This window comes from Neodiprion lecontei, chromosome 4, assembly GCF_021901455.1.
Source record: "Neodiprion lecontei isolate iyNeoLeco1 chromosome 4, iyNeoLeco1.1, whole genome shotgun sequence".
NCBI lineage: Eukaryota > Metazoa > Arthropoda > Insecta > Hymenoptera > Diprionidae > Neodiprion > Neodiprion lecontei.
This window is the reverse complement of record NC_060263.1, coordinates 22,739,444-22,755,721: the sequence shown is the minus strand read 5'-3', so window position 1 is coordinate 22,755,721 and position 16,278 is coordinate 22,739,444. Positions and strand designations below refer to the sequence as shown.

The 16,278-nt window shown below is 36.6% G+C and overlaps 1 protein-coding gene across 3 annotated transcripts in view; it reads left to right on the top strand.

Moving 5' to 3' along the window:
- LOC107218374 (carcinine transporter) overlaps window positions 1–16,278 on the top strand; it is a 37,066-nt gene that overhangs the window by 15,930 nt on the left and 4,858 nt on the right. Inside the window, exons 1-3 of one of the 3 annotated variants that reach the window (XM_015656222.2) lie at window positions 4,983–5,473; window positions 10,208–10,463; window positions 15,918–16,128. In XM_015656222.2, the coding sequence (XP_015511708.1) occupies window positions 10,216–10,463; window positions 15,918–16,128 (459 nt within the window). In that variant the 5' untranslated portion in view covers window positions 4,983–5,473; window positions 10,208–10,215. Of the gene's footprint in view, window positions 1–4,982; window positions 5,474–10,187; window positions 10,464–15,917; window positions 16,129–16,278 lie in introns of those variants that run through there. The other 2 variants (XM_015656223.2, XM_046737413.1) reach the window with 2 other exon arrangements.

Below are 16,278 nucleotides of genomic sequence, written 5' to 3'. Positions count from 1 at the left end.
AGCGTTGATATTTAAGCTTGTTAATTTCGGCATTTTCGATTTTTATATTCTGAAAGAGATCTTCGTAGCTTACGAGAATTATACTTTAATAAATACTCAATGTGACGCTATCTCGTAATAACATCGTTGCAACGTAGCGGTTTTCGTCCGACCTCCTTATACAGGACCTAGGAATCCCCGTAGTAAAAAAAAGAAAAAATGGTAAAAACACTGCCAAGTTCTCCGAACGAAAGACTGCAATTAGGAGGGAATTCGAACCGTGAACGCTCGCTTTGCGACTTACGCACTTCAACCGTTACAACCTGCCTGCTTGGCAACTGACACAACTTTCTATGTTATTTATTCGCATCTTTGACCATCTGATCGTTACCTTGCTCCGATGACGCACGAGGATAAAAAATTTAAAGGTCAGCGATCCTGAATGTGCATGCCTCCAGATAATATAACAAACTAGCGCGATGATCTTGGAAACGGCTGGATGAAAAAATTTTAAGCTTACAGGATTTTACAATCAAATGATGGGCATGAAAAATTGCCATGTCCCGTTTAATTTGAATTTGCGATTTTACCGGAAACGAATCGGTTTTCAGTGTTTAATCGACACACCTACACTTTTTCCTCCTCATTACTTTTTCTAAATAAATGAATATGTTTTTCCCAATTTATACATTTATTTAAAGAATTATTTATAAATTTTTTGTCTTTCAGAAGTTTTTTTTTCCAACTTTGCTTCAAAACTTTCTCATTTGGCTGCCAAGTTCAATCTTTTTCAGATTTTTCAATCGCCAGTTTTTCAGATCGTCCCGGAAGTTTGTCGATCAAACCGACAGACTCTTCCCTTGTCACGGCGATGAAAAGTATTGCAATCATAATGCAAATTGACGCCCAACCCGAAAAGACCGAGTATGCCTCCTCGTTACGCAACATGTTATTCAACATAAAATTGAGTTGATGTCGCTTATCGATGTTGCTACCTATCTTAGGAAAGTTATTTACAAAGTGTATTATTACCTCAAACCTTGAAATTCGTTTAATTTTTATCAAAATTTTGCCTATGAATCACGTAACGTAACTTCACTTTCAAGTATCGCGATGAAATATATTTTTCACACCATTTCGTGCTTTGATGTTGCTACATAAAATTTAGAATCCCTGTGAACGACACAATGTAAGCCTTAACTTTTAGGGACACGTATATCTCATAAATAATATGTTCGCTAGCTAAAATAAGTCTATCGTGGGTTGCAGTTCTTCCGTTAAATCCTGTGTTAAAATTTTAAATTTGCATTTTGCATTATTTGCCGACTGATTTGGTCCTAAGTTTTGCGTATGAAAAGATATAAACGTCAGTTTTATTATGCACAAAGAACCCCGCAATAATCTTACGGGAGTTGGGTTTCAGCGAAACCGTCTGGATTTTTGACGTGTTACAGATCTTGGCATCCTGAACAAAAATCTCCATGGGCACGACATTCCGCTATGAATAGTTTGGGCACCAGAAAAATGTTCATCTTACTACGCGAGACTCGTTGAATATTAAAAAGTTTCGATTTCCGTAAATATGTCCTCGATGTATCGAAGTTCTCTACATGAAACACTTTTCCCATGCGAGGAAGCTTTCTTCAGCGAATGCCACTATGCGGAATAGTCAAAAAGTCGTCTTAACTTTCATTGCCCGATATTACCGTATGATCCACTTTCGACGATTTCGTGATAATGCCACCTTAAGTGCGACAAGTTGAGAAAAAATTCTACACAATGAATAAATGGAGATTACCTGCATCAGCCCAAGGTCTGTGGCATATTGCTACCGATCGTTGCTTGGCGTTGCTTACGACGGTCCATCGAAACAGTGACAATGTCATGTTCCAAGAAGACAGAGTCACGGCAATTAAATACTCGCACGAATGCCTTATTCCATCGAGCAGTAAGTCGATAAGTGTATCGGTCAGTAGCGGCAGGCCAACGGTTTACTGCCCGTTGAAATTTACCGGATGACAATCACTTCGCCTCTATAACTGGCAGAACAAAGGCAAGCCACAACGACACTTTGCTAGCATTTGACCGTCGTGCCAGTCCTGTGTTTCCCAGGATGAATTCCTACCGAAGGTCGTAGTAACAAAGCGGAAATAAAAGCAACGACGAAAAATCTACTAACGCGACGAAGAGGGATACAAGGCTGGAAATTAGTGTAAATACATGTCTTATTACATACGATTGTTGCCGTCAGGTGAAGCCTGACATTGATCTCAAGGGAGGGCTGCTTGACCCTCGTATTCGATTGGATACGTTCACATCCGATCGGCGTCGAACCCGGATGACTTTCCTGTCGCACTTGCTTATTGGGGTACGGATAGGCAGTCGAATCTCTTGCAATCCAATGAAAAAAAAAAATTGTATTTTGATTCAATCTCGCAAATGTGTTAAAGGCGACTTTTGTTTGCAAGTTTCGTTTACTTTTCCTCTATCGCCATACATTGGCTTTGGTCGAGAATAAATTTTTCTAATTTCAATAAATATTGACGAGTTCTGATATCTGTTATACAACAAAACAGGTTTTTAGAAAAGTCTGTCTGTTTGTTCGCCTCGAAAAACTCGAACGACGATTTCGGAAATGGTCGGATAAAAAATTCTAAAATTTACACGACTTTACTATTCAAATAATGGGCATCAAAATTGCTAGGTTTTAATTTTTTTCAACAAATATTTCTTACGAAGAAAATCGAATTTCGATCAATTTTAAGCACTCCGTCACAGTTTGTATCATGTTGATAAAAGATATGCAAATTACTATGCAGCAAATAAAATAATGCAGTACGAAACAATTATGATATAATCAATTGATTTGTCAAGTGATAAAAAGTCCGAAGAATACTGTTTTCACGGCTTGTTTATTCGTGTTTGAATTGGCTGCTGTTCTTTTTTCCATACACCACGAGAAATTTTATTCTGCGGCTCTCTGTATCAGTCACAAAAAAAAAAAAATAAAAAAAATAAAAAAAAATGATAACTTTGCAGCCAAATGAGATAATTCAAGTTTATTTACGCATACCGGAAGAGAAGAAAGTGAACGTAAGCTTCGGGGAAGAAATATGGCGATATAATTTGCAATCGTTATCAACAAAACCTCCAGGTCTGTCTGAAAAATACTCGGCGCCAGTTTTTCGATGCGCAGAGTTTCGCAGCGTAGTGACGACGGAAAGCCTTTCGGGTGACAAAGCCGAGGGTGAAGATCAAAGTTTTTTTTCACGTGACAGGACCGTTTTTATCATGTCAATAGCTCCGCGGTACCAGGCTCTTAAAAATTCGGCCGTGTCCGTGAAATCTGCGTCTACGTAAGCTGGGTCAACTTGAACGAGGCTGTCGGTAAACGGTTTTTTATGCGGCTACACTTGTTTATGCTTTAAAATAGCTATGTTTGTTTGGTCGTGAAAAATCATAAGATACACGACACCTTGTATGCAGCTGGCTTACGTTTTACGGCTGATTGCGAGGGTTGAGCTACTTTTAGAATAACCGAAGGACTGATAAGACCAACATACGCGAATGAACGTGTAAACGAATCGTTGAATATTTTGGAGTTGCAACTCAGAAGCTGGAATTGCAAGGGACTTGTTTGAATTATCACGAGATAAGGGCAAAGATTAAGCTTGTTTGATACCAACGAGAAGCAAAAGATATCAGACGTTTCGAGACAGGAAAGTAAACATATGAAAATAATATAATTACACGTATGCACATAGGTGTAATCACACGCTAAGCGACGAGGCATTGTACAGTAACTGTTGCAACAACAAAGTCCAAGATTGGCAAATTAAGGCGCGAATCCAAATGACATAGAAATACGGGTACCCTGGTTTCCTGATCTGGTTCTCATAGGCATTGATATTTCATCAAAGCAAAACACGGATCATTCATTACATTCGTAAGCTAGGAAGACGTGTTGAAAAAAAAGCAATAAAATTGAAAGTACAATCGTGGACGAAAGCTCAGGTATCAATGGCAAAAAAATGTCAAATTGAAAAGAAATTCCAAAATCAATTCAACCAATAAGCCAATGAAATAAGAATTCATTACCTACTAAAATATGGTAACAAAATTTTCGCAAGTACAGTATCACTTGAATGAGGGAAAAAAAAATCCAAAGCAATGTACGATATTTACATTTGTTGAAATTACGAAACTTTTCAAATATTGTGTAAATTCTTACGGAGAAAAAGCTCCTTAGATTGCAGCACAATGAGTTTTGAATTGAGTTTACGAGCCAACTCCCTAATATTCACGAAACTTCAATAACTACTTGTTCTTGGCAAAACCGATGAATAAGAATTTTTTTGACGTTCTCAGCTTCGCTTAATCGTCTTTAGGAAAGGTGGTAGAACCTCCTTAATTGCTTGGTTATACATATTAGTTATTCGGAATAACATAATATGCCTTTAGAAGCGTGAATCATCGAGTGAGGAATTGTTTAATTAATTACCGATGCAACAAAACAGTCGATCTAGATTTATCCGCGACACGAAGACATTCCGTTCGCAATTCACGTCGCTTACGTAAATAATTTTGCGAAGTTAAGCAGAAATAAAATGTTGACCCCGCACGAGACTTCGCGATATGCATAGCACGTTTACAGAGAGGTGGTTGGTATTTCCTTGTTAGCGATCCGGCGCTTTTTTTTCCCTTTGTTCCATAAAAAACGAATATCCTCGTGTACCTACGCAATGGTATAACTTAATCGTGACGAAAGACAACGCGAATCGCCATGTGCGCCATAGAGAACGTCTGCGTAACGCATCCAGGCAGCAGTCCAAGTAAAACCCAGGCGTTAAGCGTCATCGAATTTCAAACAAAACAAGTAAAATCCCCGTGGCGAGTATCTTACTGACGTCACGGGTAACCGGTACACCACGTGACTAATCGACTCGGTGAATGAGCGGAGGGGCAAGGTTGTATAAAGACTGTGGAGTCGTGAATTCAACAGTTCCCTCAATTCATTCGCGATGCAGCTTATAAATAATTTCACCTCAGTTTGGCCGATTCGTTCGTAACCGCGGTTTTGGCGACAAGAGTCATTGTTGTGAGTTCCTGAACAATCGTTACTCCTGAATGTACTTTGCGCCTTTCTAGGGTATTGTTTGAACATTTGTATTACACCTCGTCTCGGCTGTTAATTGGATATTACCGTAATGACGTGATTTGTAAGGCTCTTGAACGAGACTCAAAACGTGTACGAAGAATAAGTAAACAAACGAACGAATTGATTTATTTTAAATAAAATTATTGTAAATAAATGAATGAGTTGGTCAATTTTTAAATTCATTGACAAATATAATAAAACAGTAAATTGATAAGTGACTACAGTCGTGATAATTTTATCAACAAACCCGTTATATTCGAGGATTTCAAGAGCAAGTTACTAGAGAGCAACCTTTGGTTGCATCAACGCTTGAAGTCAGTCGCAGGTTAACGAAGTGTGAGTATTTATTCTCTGAGAAAAATTTTGCTTTTTTAAAAAAAAACAATTTTTAAACGCATTTTGTAGAAAATTGACTCGTGGGAGAACAATATTGTGTTGTAAATACCAAAATTGATGAATAAATTGTTTCACAATCACGAAAAATATGTCATTGAAAAAAATATACTTAAAAATACGAAATGTCGATTTTAATTCAGTCCATTTGGTGAAATAATAGTTTTTTTATGGTATTATGAAAATATTAAATAGCCTCTGGTAGATTCAACTAAATTGCTTCACACACTTCACTGAATGTATTCGGTGGATAAAGAGTGGTCAAATTTACAAGATCGTGAGAGCTACTAATTGATCGACGCTATCAGAAAATATGTTACATCGTAAATCTACAAAAACATTTGTCGAAGTGGTAATATATTCTGTAATGCATGAAAAATTCTTTCTCGCAAGCGAAGTAAAATATAAAGTGTTGTTAATATGGGTTCCAGTCATTAGTGTAATCAACAGAATTAAATCATTCGTTAGATGACGTACAAGGACTTGTAGTTAAGAGAGTAAGCTAAAGACAATGTCATGCCATCTATTTAATTAATTTTCTAAACAGTGTAAATTGACTGAATTGTACGATCTTTTTGTTTTGATATCAGTCAGCTATGCGAGTAAAGAATAGCAATCGTCGTTGGTGTATTTTTCATTCCGGTACAATTATTTATTAATCGAATTCAACATAATTACTATAATTGTACAATATTAGCGCAAATCATGAAAATACGTGCGTAAAATCTTCATTTCATTCCGATGATATTTCTTTGCACCTACGTCAATGTAGTCAGTTTATCTTGAGTTGTTTATACGATAGAATTCGTCTGTCACAAATAATTTAGTCTCAACTAATGATTTCGAATTTTGTGTCAATTGTTTGAACACTGTATGACAAATTTTATTGCAGTCACACGCGAGAAGACTGACACGGTTCAACGAACGGTTATTCAAGTCCTAAATTAATTACATCTAACAACACGTGACTCTTCTTGAGCTTAATTATATCTTTTATTGTACTAGAACGGAGAGAAGAAGTTGATAAAAACTTTGTTTAGTCAGAACAACATTGCAGAGCTTATTTCACGTTTGCTAGATTCTGAAAATGTATTTCATGGAAAATTAAGACAGTCAGTCATTGGATGATTGTGATTATTTTGTATGCCGAGCATAATAATGCTACGTTTTGCGTATTCGTTATCTATCAGACAACTTTATTCGTTATTTCTTATCAATTAACTAACAATTTTTGTTACATGCTTCCGCGTGTCACTCTGGTGTCTTTTTCCCGATAGAAATATACAGAGACAAATTTATGAAAGTGTAGTCTCTCTGTATGTGTTTCGATGGAATAAATTATGTAAAGGAAAAAAGCTATCGAACAATTTTCAAGACAAAATTAAAACTATGGGACGTGATTTAGTTAATGGCTATGAGCAGATCGATGTGACGTCCAATTCCGAGAATTCAACGTCACTAGAATCCGGTTGAAGCGATGCTTTCCCGTATATATACATATGTGTTTCTGCTTTGCGCTGAATGTCAGATGCCGAACCATCAAAACATTCTATTTTGTTACAAGAGAGTTCAAATTGGAGGAGAATTAGCGAAGAAAAAAACTGACATACTGATATTACGTTAGACAACGAAAGGCTACAATCGAAATTGTTTAGCTATTTATTTTGTCAGGTAACGATTAACTAATACCACCTTTTCACGACATTTCAGTTCACTTGAAATAGTAGATTTTTCTCACGAATTATTATACTTCCGCACGCTTTTAACCGTAAGCCTTCAAAAAATAGGTCTCATCTGTTTGTTCAGACAATAAATTAATTGTTAATTCGATTCTAGAACTTCGTTCATACCAGAATATCAATGTTCAAAACTACATTGCTTTTAATAATTAAGCTGCTTGTATCGCTACGGAATATAACTGAGTGGCTTGTCGTAATAACACAAAATGGAGAAAATCAGAATAACGATATGTAGAACGTACGTGACGTAATGACGATCCTGCTTGTCTTTCAAATACCTCGTAAGATGGTAAGAAAAACGTGTATCGCCATCATTACATTGGTTGCGTAAAATTCGACCTGCGGTCAAAATACTCGCCGATAAAAATACCGGCATCGTAGTTCGTATCTCGTGTGTCTGCTGCAAAAGCCGAACTTGATATAACCGGTGAGTATTTTGTAGCGGTTATTTCGACTGCGGATGAAAAATTGCATCGATGTAACATCGGCATTGCATCGAAATCGCAGGTTTAGAATAAGCGAAGTGGAATGGTCAGATATATCAAGTATTGCGAGAATGCAATTTGATAGCGTAATGGACCTCCAAAAACGTGACTCTCAAAAAAAAAAAAAAATCCGGTTTTCGAACATCATCCCACTGGCATTATTATTGTTCAACTGAATTTGAGTTCAAGTTAAAGCGTGGCATTGTCGCAGAAATAAATTTTCGGCGATTAATCGTTAAGGAATGGATTTGTTCTTGAAACAAAACGAATCGCGATGAGTGTAACTATGCCTCATTCGTTAGACGCGTCCGCGTTTTGGATTTGAGCGAGGTCATTCGTGCAGATAATGGGACTATCGAATGAACATTTGCGACGTGCATAATTGCGGCCTTTCAATTCGACATGTCACTTTTTTTCACGCTTACACGTCTCTGCTACAGTACGCCAGACTGGTGAAGATAGGATCGCAAATTTCAGAATGTACAATCGTCACCATCGTTATCATGAATATTGTACAAACTGCCTCGCTCATCATTGATAATTTGACGTGCCCAGTAATTCGGATTTGTTCAGAATAGTTTCAATCTGCACTGTCCAATGCGAGGCTGTGTTAATAATATAATTCACAACAATAAATAAACATAAGTAACCGTATGAATGAGAGTGTTTCGGAATCCAATAATAATGAAAGAAGCGGATCGCTTATATACACATTTTTTGGTCGTCTCAAATACTGAACGACATGTGGGTATAAATAGTTGGAATTACAGCGTGCTATGAAATTTTTTTTAACATTGTAGGAATTACGAAATATTGTGGTACCGGTAACTATGAGGTGTGATTATAGATGTCAATATGACATTGTCTGGTTATTCCAACATCAAGTCTGTGTGTTCAGTTGACTACATTTGTCAGTTAACCAAGCCGTCAACATCAATTTATTGTTGCACGAACGTCGGAACATCGCTGTTGTAAAGAAATATAGCACAAGTGACCGTAATCAAAAAGAGTAGTATATTTATAGGTGCTGAGTTTTCTGGTTACAGCGACTAAACTCATTGTGGTAGGAAATTTAAGTAGTTGAGGAAATTTCTGTCAGTGTTTACCTTTTACGATGAAGTAACTATTCCGCATTATAAAAGTATATTCGCGTTTGATAAGTCAAGACAAACAAAAAGATATTGTAGATTACGCTTAGGTTTATTGTCGTAGGTTTACGAGAAGACTTTTGTCAAATACTACACATCACCGATGCTAAAACGTTGCATTCGGAGCAATTTTACATGCATTGCCGAGTACGAAATATAATATATCCAAAGTTCTCTTACAGCAAGAATAATGCCAAAAACGTATTCTCGTAATTGAACCACCGCATATAGCGAGAATACGTTTCTATTGGTTCATTAGTCAAGCTGCACTGTAATACGCCTAATTGCTTACACCACGTGTACAACATAAGCGTACCAATGTAATCCTGATTGGAAATAGGTAGTAATTACTCGATGAATATTTCACTCCGATTAATAATATCGCGTTCAACCATTGAATCGATGGTTGTTAGTCTAAAGGGTATGAATTGTTGCTTTGATAAAAGTATTTTATCTATCTTTTTATGCTCTGCATAATTGCATTGACCTGTTTAATAAACTGCACAACTTATCTAAATAGAACATCAACTCGAGATTTACCCAATACGTAAAAAAGCTTTTGATTGCACTGACTGGCATGTTGTTCGGATAGTCTGACTTGCATAAATTCATATTGACTATGTTTCCTTATCATGTACCCGCATGTGTACTAAGAGTTCAATGTTTTATGGATCTGTTGTCGCGTCTAGGTATAAAGGACTTCATTGAACATTATTGAAATATCCATGGAATGAGGGATTATATCCGTAGACTAGGTAATGTTTGGTTGCTCGGGGTGTCGAGGGAAGAATTTAAACACGGTTATCCTTGGGTAAATTTTTGTAACCAGTCCACAACAAATAATTCGGTAGCTTTTTCATCGGTTGAAATGGTTTAATACACAATTCGTTAAGACACAAGACCCCCATTAGCGTAAACGTTCTTGACAGTCTTTAGTCAGTTTTCAAATTTTTATTCGGGAACTCTTGCGATTACGTCTTTCAACAGAAAAAGAATTCTCATACAATTTTTTATTCACTCTGAAAACTATAAACTTGAAGAATATGGGAGAAAAATTCATGTTGAGGTCACAGGCAGAGATTGATTTCTCTCAAATGCTGATCGGATTTTGATTGCTTATTTTTCGATTTTTGCAACCGTTTCAGAAGATTTTAATGAAGTTCGATGAAAACTCGTCTTTGTTGTTAAAATTTTTTTCAACTATATTGCGATTCGACAAATTTTTTCTTGACACTCTGCGAGACTTCTGAGGATTTTTGTTATTTGCAGACAAATTTTTTTATAGTTTGTATTTTTGTTTTTCAGGCATAAAAATGACGGTTGCTGTTGAGCCCTCAAAGGTGGAAGATGGAAAACGGTCGAAAATCGAAAATTTCGACGACATCTTGCCTTACATCGGAGAAGCCGGCCGATATCAATGGCTACTCTTTATTCTGTTATTGCCTTTCACCGTCGTTTACGCTTTCCTATACTTTACTCAATTCTTCCTCACACTTACACCGGAACAATATTGGTGTAAAGTGCCCGAACTTGATGGCTGGAATCTCACCGACCACGAGAAGTAAGTGCAATGTAATTATACAAATAACTGATCGGCTATCTAGGCAAATAAATCGCAATGAAAAACAATTGACACTGTTATCATCCGAGTGCGATATTTTCTACTCGACTTCAATTGAAATTCATTATAAACTCGTTTATTATAATACAACGAAAACACTTACATTTAATCAACAACCCAATAATCTTGCATTCAAAATTTATTTCATGACCTCTAATGCGAACGAGTTAATAATCGAGAATATTTTCTAAGAAGAATTATTTATTAGTTACATGCTATAATATAATGAAAGCACAATTCTTCCAAATAGTCAAAATCGTGTTAAAGAATGGAGATGAAAATGTTTTTTGCTACTTTTTTATTTATATATTCATTTATGTAGACTCTGAACACTTGTTTAGCTTAAATATTGAGCGGCATCGGATTATTGCCATTGTAAAAAAATCTTCAATTCCATCTTCTACAAAAATCACGAAAACGATCAGTGTATGTAAAAAGACGGGTATTTCGCCGAGATATTCGATTCAACATAATTGTTAGCAGGAACCGGATATTTTAGAAAATATTAATAATAAACATGCAAATCTCATACGCTGTCAGAGATAAATATAAGCAAAGACGTCTGCTTGAGTCCATTGCATATGTATATTATATTCCTGCGGCGGATAGCAGGTTTCTTCGAAAAGTATTTCGTCGAGGAGTTTTTATAAGGAAATACGTAGCGTTCCTGTATCGTAAAGGTCACGCGATTTCGTAAAACTAGTTAGAGATACACTGAAAGCATAGATTGTTTGAATGAAGCGAATATTTTGGTGCGGTTAGCGAAATCTTTCTTTTTTCAAATCAACTGTACACGGAGAGAAACATCTGAGAAAAATTGCCCTGCTGTTACTAATCGTGATGTAAAAGACACCTAGTGCAGTTTTTATTGATGCATTTTACAAAAATTATGCGTTTTTATGAAAAAAATTACTGCCTTGCTTAGAAACTATGTATTTCGGCAGCACAAAATTTTAAATGTGACGAGGCATTTTTCTGATGCAGCACGGTAAAAACTGCATTAGGTGTCTTTTACATCACGATTATAGTAACAGCAGGGTAATTTTTCTCAGATATTTCTCTCCGTGTACGTAGGTACAAAGTAATTTGTCTCACCGAACCTTCTTTTGGCCCAAGAAAAAATCCGAGTTTCGGCTGATCCGGGAAAATCTGTTTTCTCACCAATAACTTATCATGCAGCCGAATAGTGCGTTGTGTTACGAGTGCGAAAAGTGTGCGGTTTCTGATAAGTCTGATATTTTAAGCGAGTGCACACGAGTACCAATGTGACGCAACGTGAGCCAATCTGATCAGCGCTGAATCACATGAGTCAGATATCGCCAATCCACACGTGTATCACACGCTGTTTTTTCTGTCACCTGTGACGGAAAGTTTTATTTGAGAAGCGACGAAGGCATCACAGATATCGAGTAAAATTGGGGTTCGGTAATTTACGCTCAATGACACAATGCGTAAAACCGATTTATTCGATGTTTGCGCATGCGTCAAAGAAATCCCTACAGTGTAAAATATGTCATATCGCTCCTGCGCATGAGCCAAAGTCGATTTACCGCACTGTTCAAGAATGGCGTATTTTACACACGATTCACAGGCTTCCAAAATCGAGATTTCCGAGCAGGCATTGGAAAAAAATATATTCTCGCAGTGTCCAAGGAAATGTTTTGTTCTAACAAACAAGTATCTTAGGCAGGCAAGTCCTGTAAATCCAGTATGTTAATCGCTGAATGCGCGATAGATTATCAGGAATGTAATATTCTTTCATTTCAAACCGTAATAAACAATTCTTGCGAGTTACAAAAAAAGAGGTTCGAAAGGTACCTACTATGGACTATCCAATATTATGTTGTCATACTATTATAAAATAAAAATATGTATAATATAATATAAAAACTATAACGATCTGTAAATAACGTAGTAAATTATAAATACGTAGAGTGTGTTGTATATAGTGTGCGTAGAGCGTTACCTTTGTTGCAAGATATTTGTCGTAAAAACATTGGATTTCTTGTTGCAAAATCTACGCCATTGTATTTTTAAAAAAGTAGATAATATCTTATAGCTGCTTATGCCAATTTTTTCTCCGATGTTAACGCCGCTTTTAAGCATTGAATATGTTGACCACGTAAGTTGCGGGCTTATATTTTTTCGCCATCGCGTCAAAATATGCCGGTAAAACCGATTTCAAAGACGAATTTGCGCTTTTGGACGTTCTCTATTCCATGCGTGCCTTGCAAGTGGATTCATAAATTTCTTTTCATTTGTCCGGTAACAACTAACACGTAACCTTTTCCGCTGATTCGCGTATATCCGATGGCATAGATCGACAATCATTTTCCGTGTCCGATGCCATTCTTTTCCTCCATTAATTGAAAAACCGAAACGCGATTAAAAGTTAGATGGCTAGAACTGTTAGAACCGTTCGAACGGCTGCTTCGACTTTTCGATATAACCGGTCAAAATATATCGATAAGACTCGTCCTGAAAACATTACTTTTGTGCTAGAGGCAGCACCTTACAAGTTTTTTTCCCTGCCGACAGAGTTTATCGCCCCGTTTATTTGCCCAATCAATAACTGTCACTTTTATATAGCTTCACAGGTCAAAAAATATGAGTTTTTCATGCCTGTCTGTAGAAACAAGTTTTTACTGTTCGGTAATCGTAGAATATTCCGAAACATCAAGCACGACGAATCGGATGACAGTATCATAGGCGTGTTTTGTTTTCAATTAAATATTATTTTGTTGAACGCGATGTCATAAAGTTGTAAAAATCTGCTCTGAAAGAAGTTTCATTTCCTACAGTTCCTCTGCAACTAGTGAAATACGTGTAGTCGGAATATTGATTGTATTGTAGAAATTACAAGAAAATTTGGTACAAGTGGCCGTAATCGAAAAGAACAGAAACATATACTAGATTTTCTGTTTACGACGACACACTCATTTTCACTTTGTATCCAGAATTATTTTCATTGCAGTTATGATAAAAAATGAATATAGAGAACTTGGTGTGGTAAACCAACCGACTATTTGTTCATGTTCATTTTTTCTGCCACAATTCGGCACTGACGAAGTTAGTTCTATGAACGAGTCAAATTTTTGTTTTTAACAATCAAAGAATGGCTGAGGGTTAATTGTAATACGTAGAAACAAGTTTTTACGAGACAAGATCCTACGCAAGAACGAAGCAGTTTCGTAGAATGGACGGAGTCAGTAATAAAGAATTTATAGAGAAACAGCGAGTGACGTAGTTTAATTTAGCACACCTCACCTGTAAATTACCTAAATCATTTCACTATAAGCTGAATCTTCTTGTTTCCTTTGTTCGCCTGCAGCTACTTTCAATACGCTCGGTTAAGAATCGCGTAGGAAGAAACCGGTTTACATACAATGGGAAATACCCTGATTTATTCAACGTGCTCTCCACTTTCTGGCGACGACCGCATCGAGAATGCTAATAGTTTCCTTGAAAATGTCTCGACCGCGCGTTTTGATACGCCTGAAGATTAATCATACAGCTAATTTGTATAACAGAATTATATCGATTGTATATTTTAATTAAGGTGAGTTTTGTCATTTGTAGTTTGAATATACCGCAAATGATGTTCCACCTGTCTTCAAGACCAGAGTTTCTTTGTCTATGAATGAATATTTTTTTTACGAATAGCCCACTGAAAACAATTTTCACGATTTTCCACGAATTTTTCGAAAAATTGGAACATTTCGTACAATTTTGTAGAAAAAATTGTTTTCATACAAAATTGTAAATATAGATAATATCTCATAAAACCTTGTAGATTTTCATGAAAATTTGTATCCTGTCATTCAAAAAAACATCTACAAGACAATACAATTTTTCATGAAAATTATCAATTCTTCATGAAAAACTAGCATATTTACAACTTTGTACGAAATAATGCGAAATGTTTCAATTTCTCTGAAAATTCGTAGTCACAGAAATTTTCACCAGAGATCATCTGCTGCCAAATAATCCAACTATTACTTGCCTGCACGTTATCCTAAGTTAGATTTCACTCCTTATTCTTACTGTTAAGATAACGGCTGTTTACGAATACTTAATAACGAGTCTCTTATAATGCGGCAATAAGAAATAACCAATCGATTACTAACTCAAGGGACGCATAATTAATTTTGGGTCAGATAAGTACGTGAACACGTGTCCAGTCGCCTTATATTGTATAAACTGTATCGGTGCCAGATTTACTTTCAAGTTCATTGATGCAACTCTCTCACGAGTTATCATTTACTATCTCTATTATTTCCTCCGCTTTATACACATGCTTCCCGCACTGACTTCCTTGATACGAAGCAAGGCCAAACCTGTAGCGAAAAAAACAGCAAGGTGTCGTGTTACAACATAAGTATAGAGCAATTTGCAAGTAGGCGTGTTAGCTTACATTTTTCTTGACGCTTCGGAAATGTGTCATGTTTTTTCTTTAAAACACAACATATTCTGGTGAAAATCAATCGAGTGCTACGATTTATAAAAATTATTCTAATATTCAATCTCGATGTCTAACGCTTTAACTAACACAACTCATTTTGGAATGTCTAAACCTCTATTACTCCGTTTTTATGCATAAATGTGTATGAATTATTAACGACGCCCCAAGTACGAGCAGCTTCAAATTTTTGTTCAATTTCTCTGACTACTTCATCAGTTTTCTCTTGAAATTCTTTAGGACTGTGTTAATCGCATCATTCAATTTCGAATTTTGAATCCAAGCAAGTACTGAAACGGACTTGGCAATAATCTAGATTTCAATAGTTTTTATGGACACATCCATATGATATACCGACCGTAGTAGCGTAGCATGTTGGACTACGGAACGAGAGGTTGTGTTCAAATCCCCAGCGCCTGAAGGGAAACCCGAGAGGCAACCCGCAAAATTTGCAAGACGGGTCACATCGTTCAGGCGTCGAATCGGTAAGCTGAGCTTGAAACGCGCAATCAGTTCAGCTACACCTTGTTAAAGCTTTCTACAGTTTTCCTGCATTAAACATTATAATTTTACGACGTCTACAAAGGCATAATGATGGTTATCAACTAATCCCCCCCTCACCCCGCACAAGCTAAATGATTACGGGAACGTACCCGAAAGCGCGTAGCAGATTTGGTGGTAAATACTATCAGATCCGATTAGATAGAAACAAAATTTGGATCTTGTTAGATTTAATGGGATCAAATCATATCTTGCTGTTTCATCCCGTGATACGAAATCTATTTCGAAATAAAATTATACTCTACGTCATCGAACCGAAATTATTGCAGATTTGATCATCTACGCCAGATCATTGCCTATGTTTGCTAATTGTATGTCATATTTGGAAGAATAATTTATAATCACACGATGTTAATCCAATATAAAACTTTCAGGATCGCCCTCTCTATTCCCGCAGCGAATGCTGATGAACTGAAATTAGAAGGAGCTACGGCTGTTTCTCGGTGTCAAATGTATGCCGTCAACTACACTGAACTTCTCATGACAGGTGTGAGAGTAGCTGACCCATCGTGGGCGACTACAAAGTGTGAACACGGCTGGTCATTCAACTATACGAATATTCCATATGCCTCAATCGCTGCTGAGGTGAATTTCCACAAGAAAAATACGGCTTTGTTTCATTAAAGTTTCTCAATGATTGTAACATCCGAACGGGTAACCACTTCTGAAGCAGAGCGAACATCCGACTTTAAACCTTGAAAGACTTGATGGCTTGAAAACATCGAAAGATTTCAT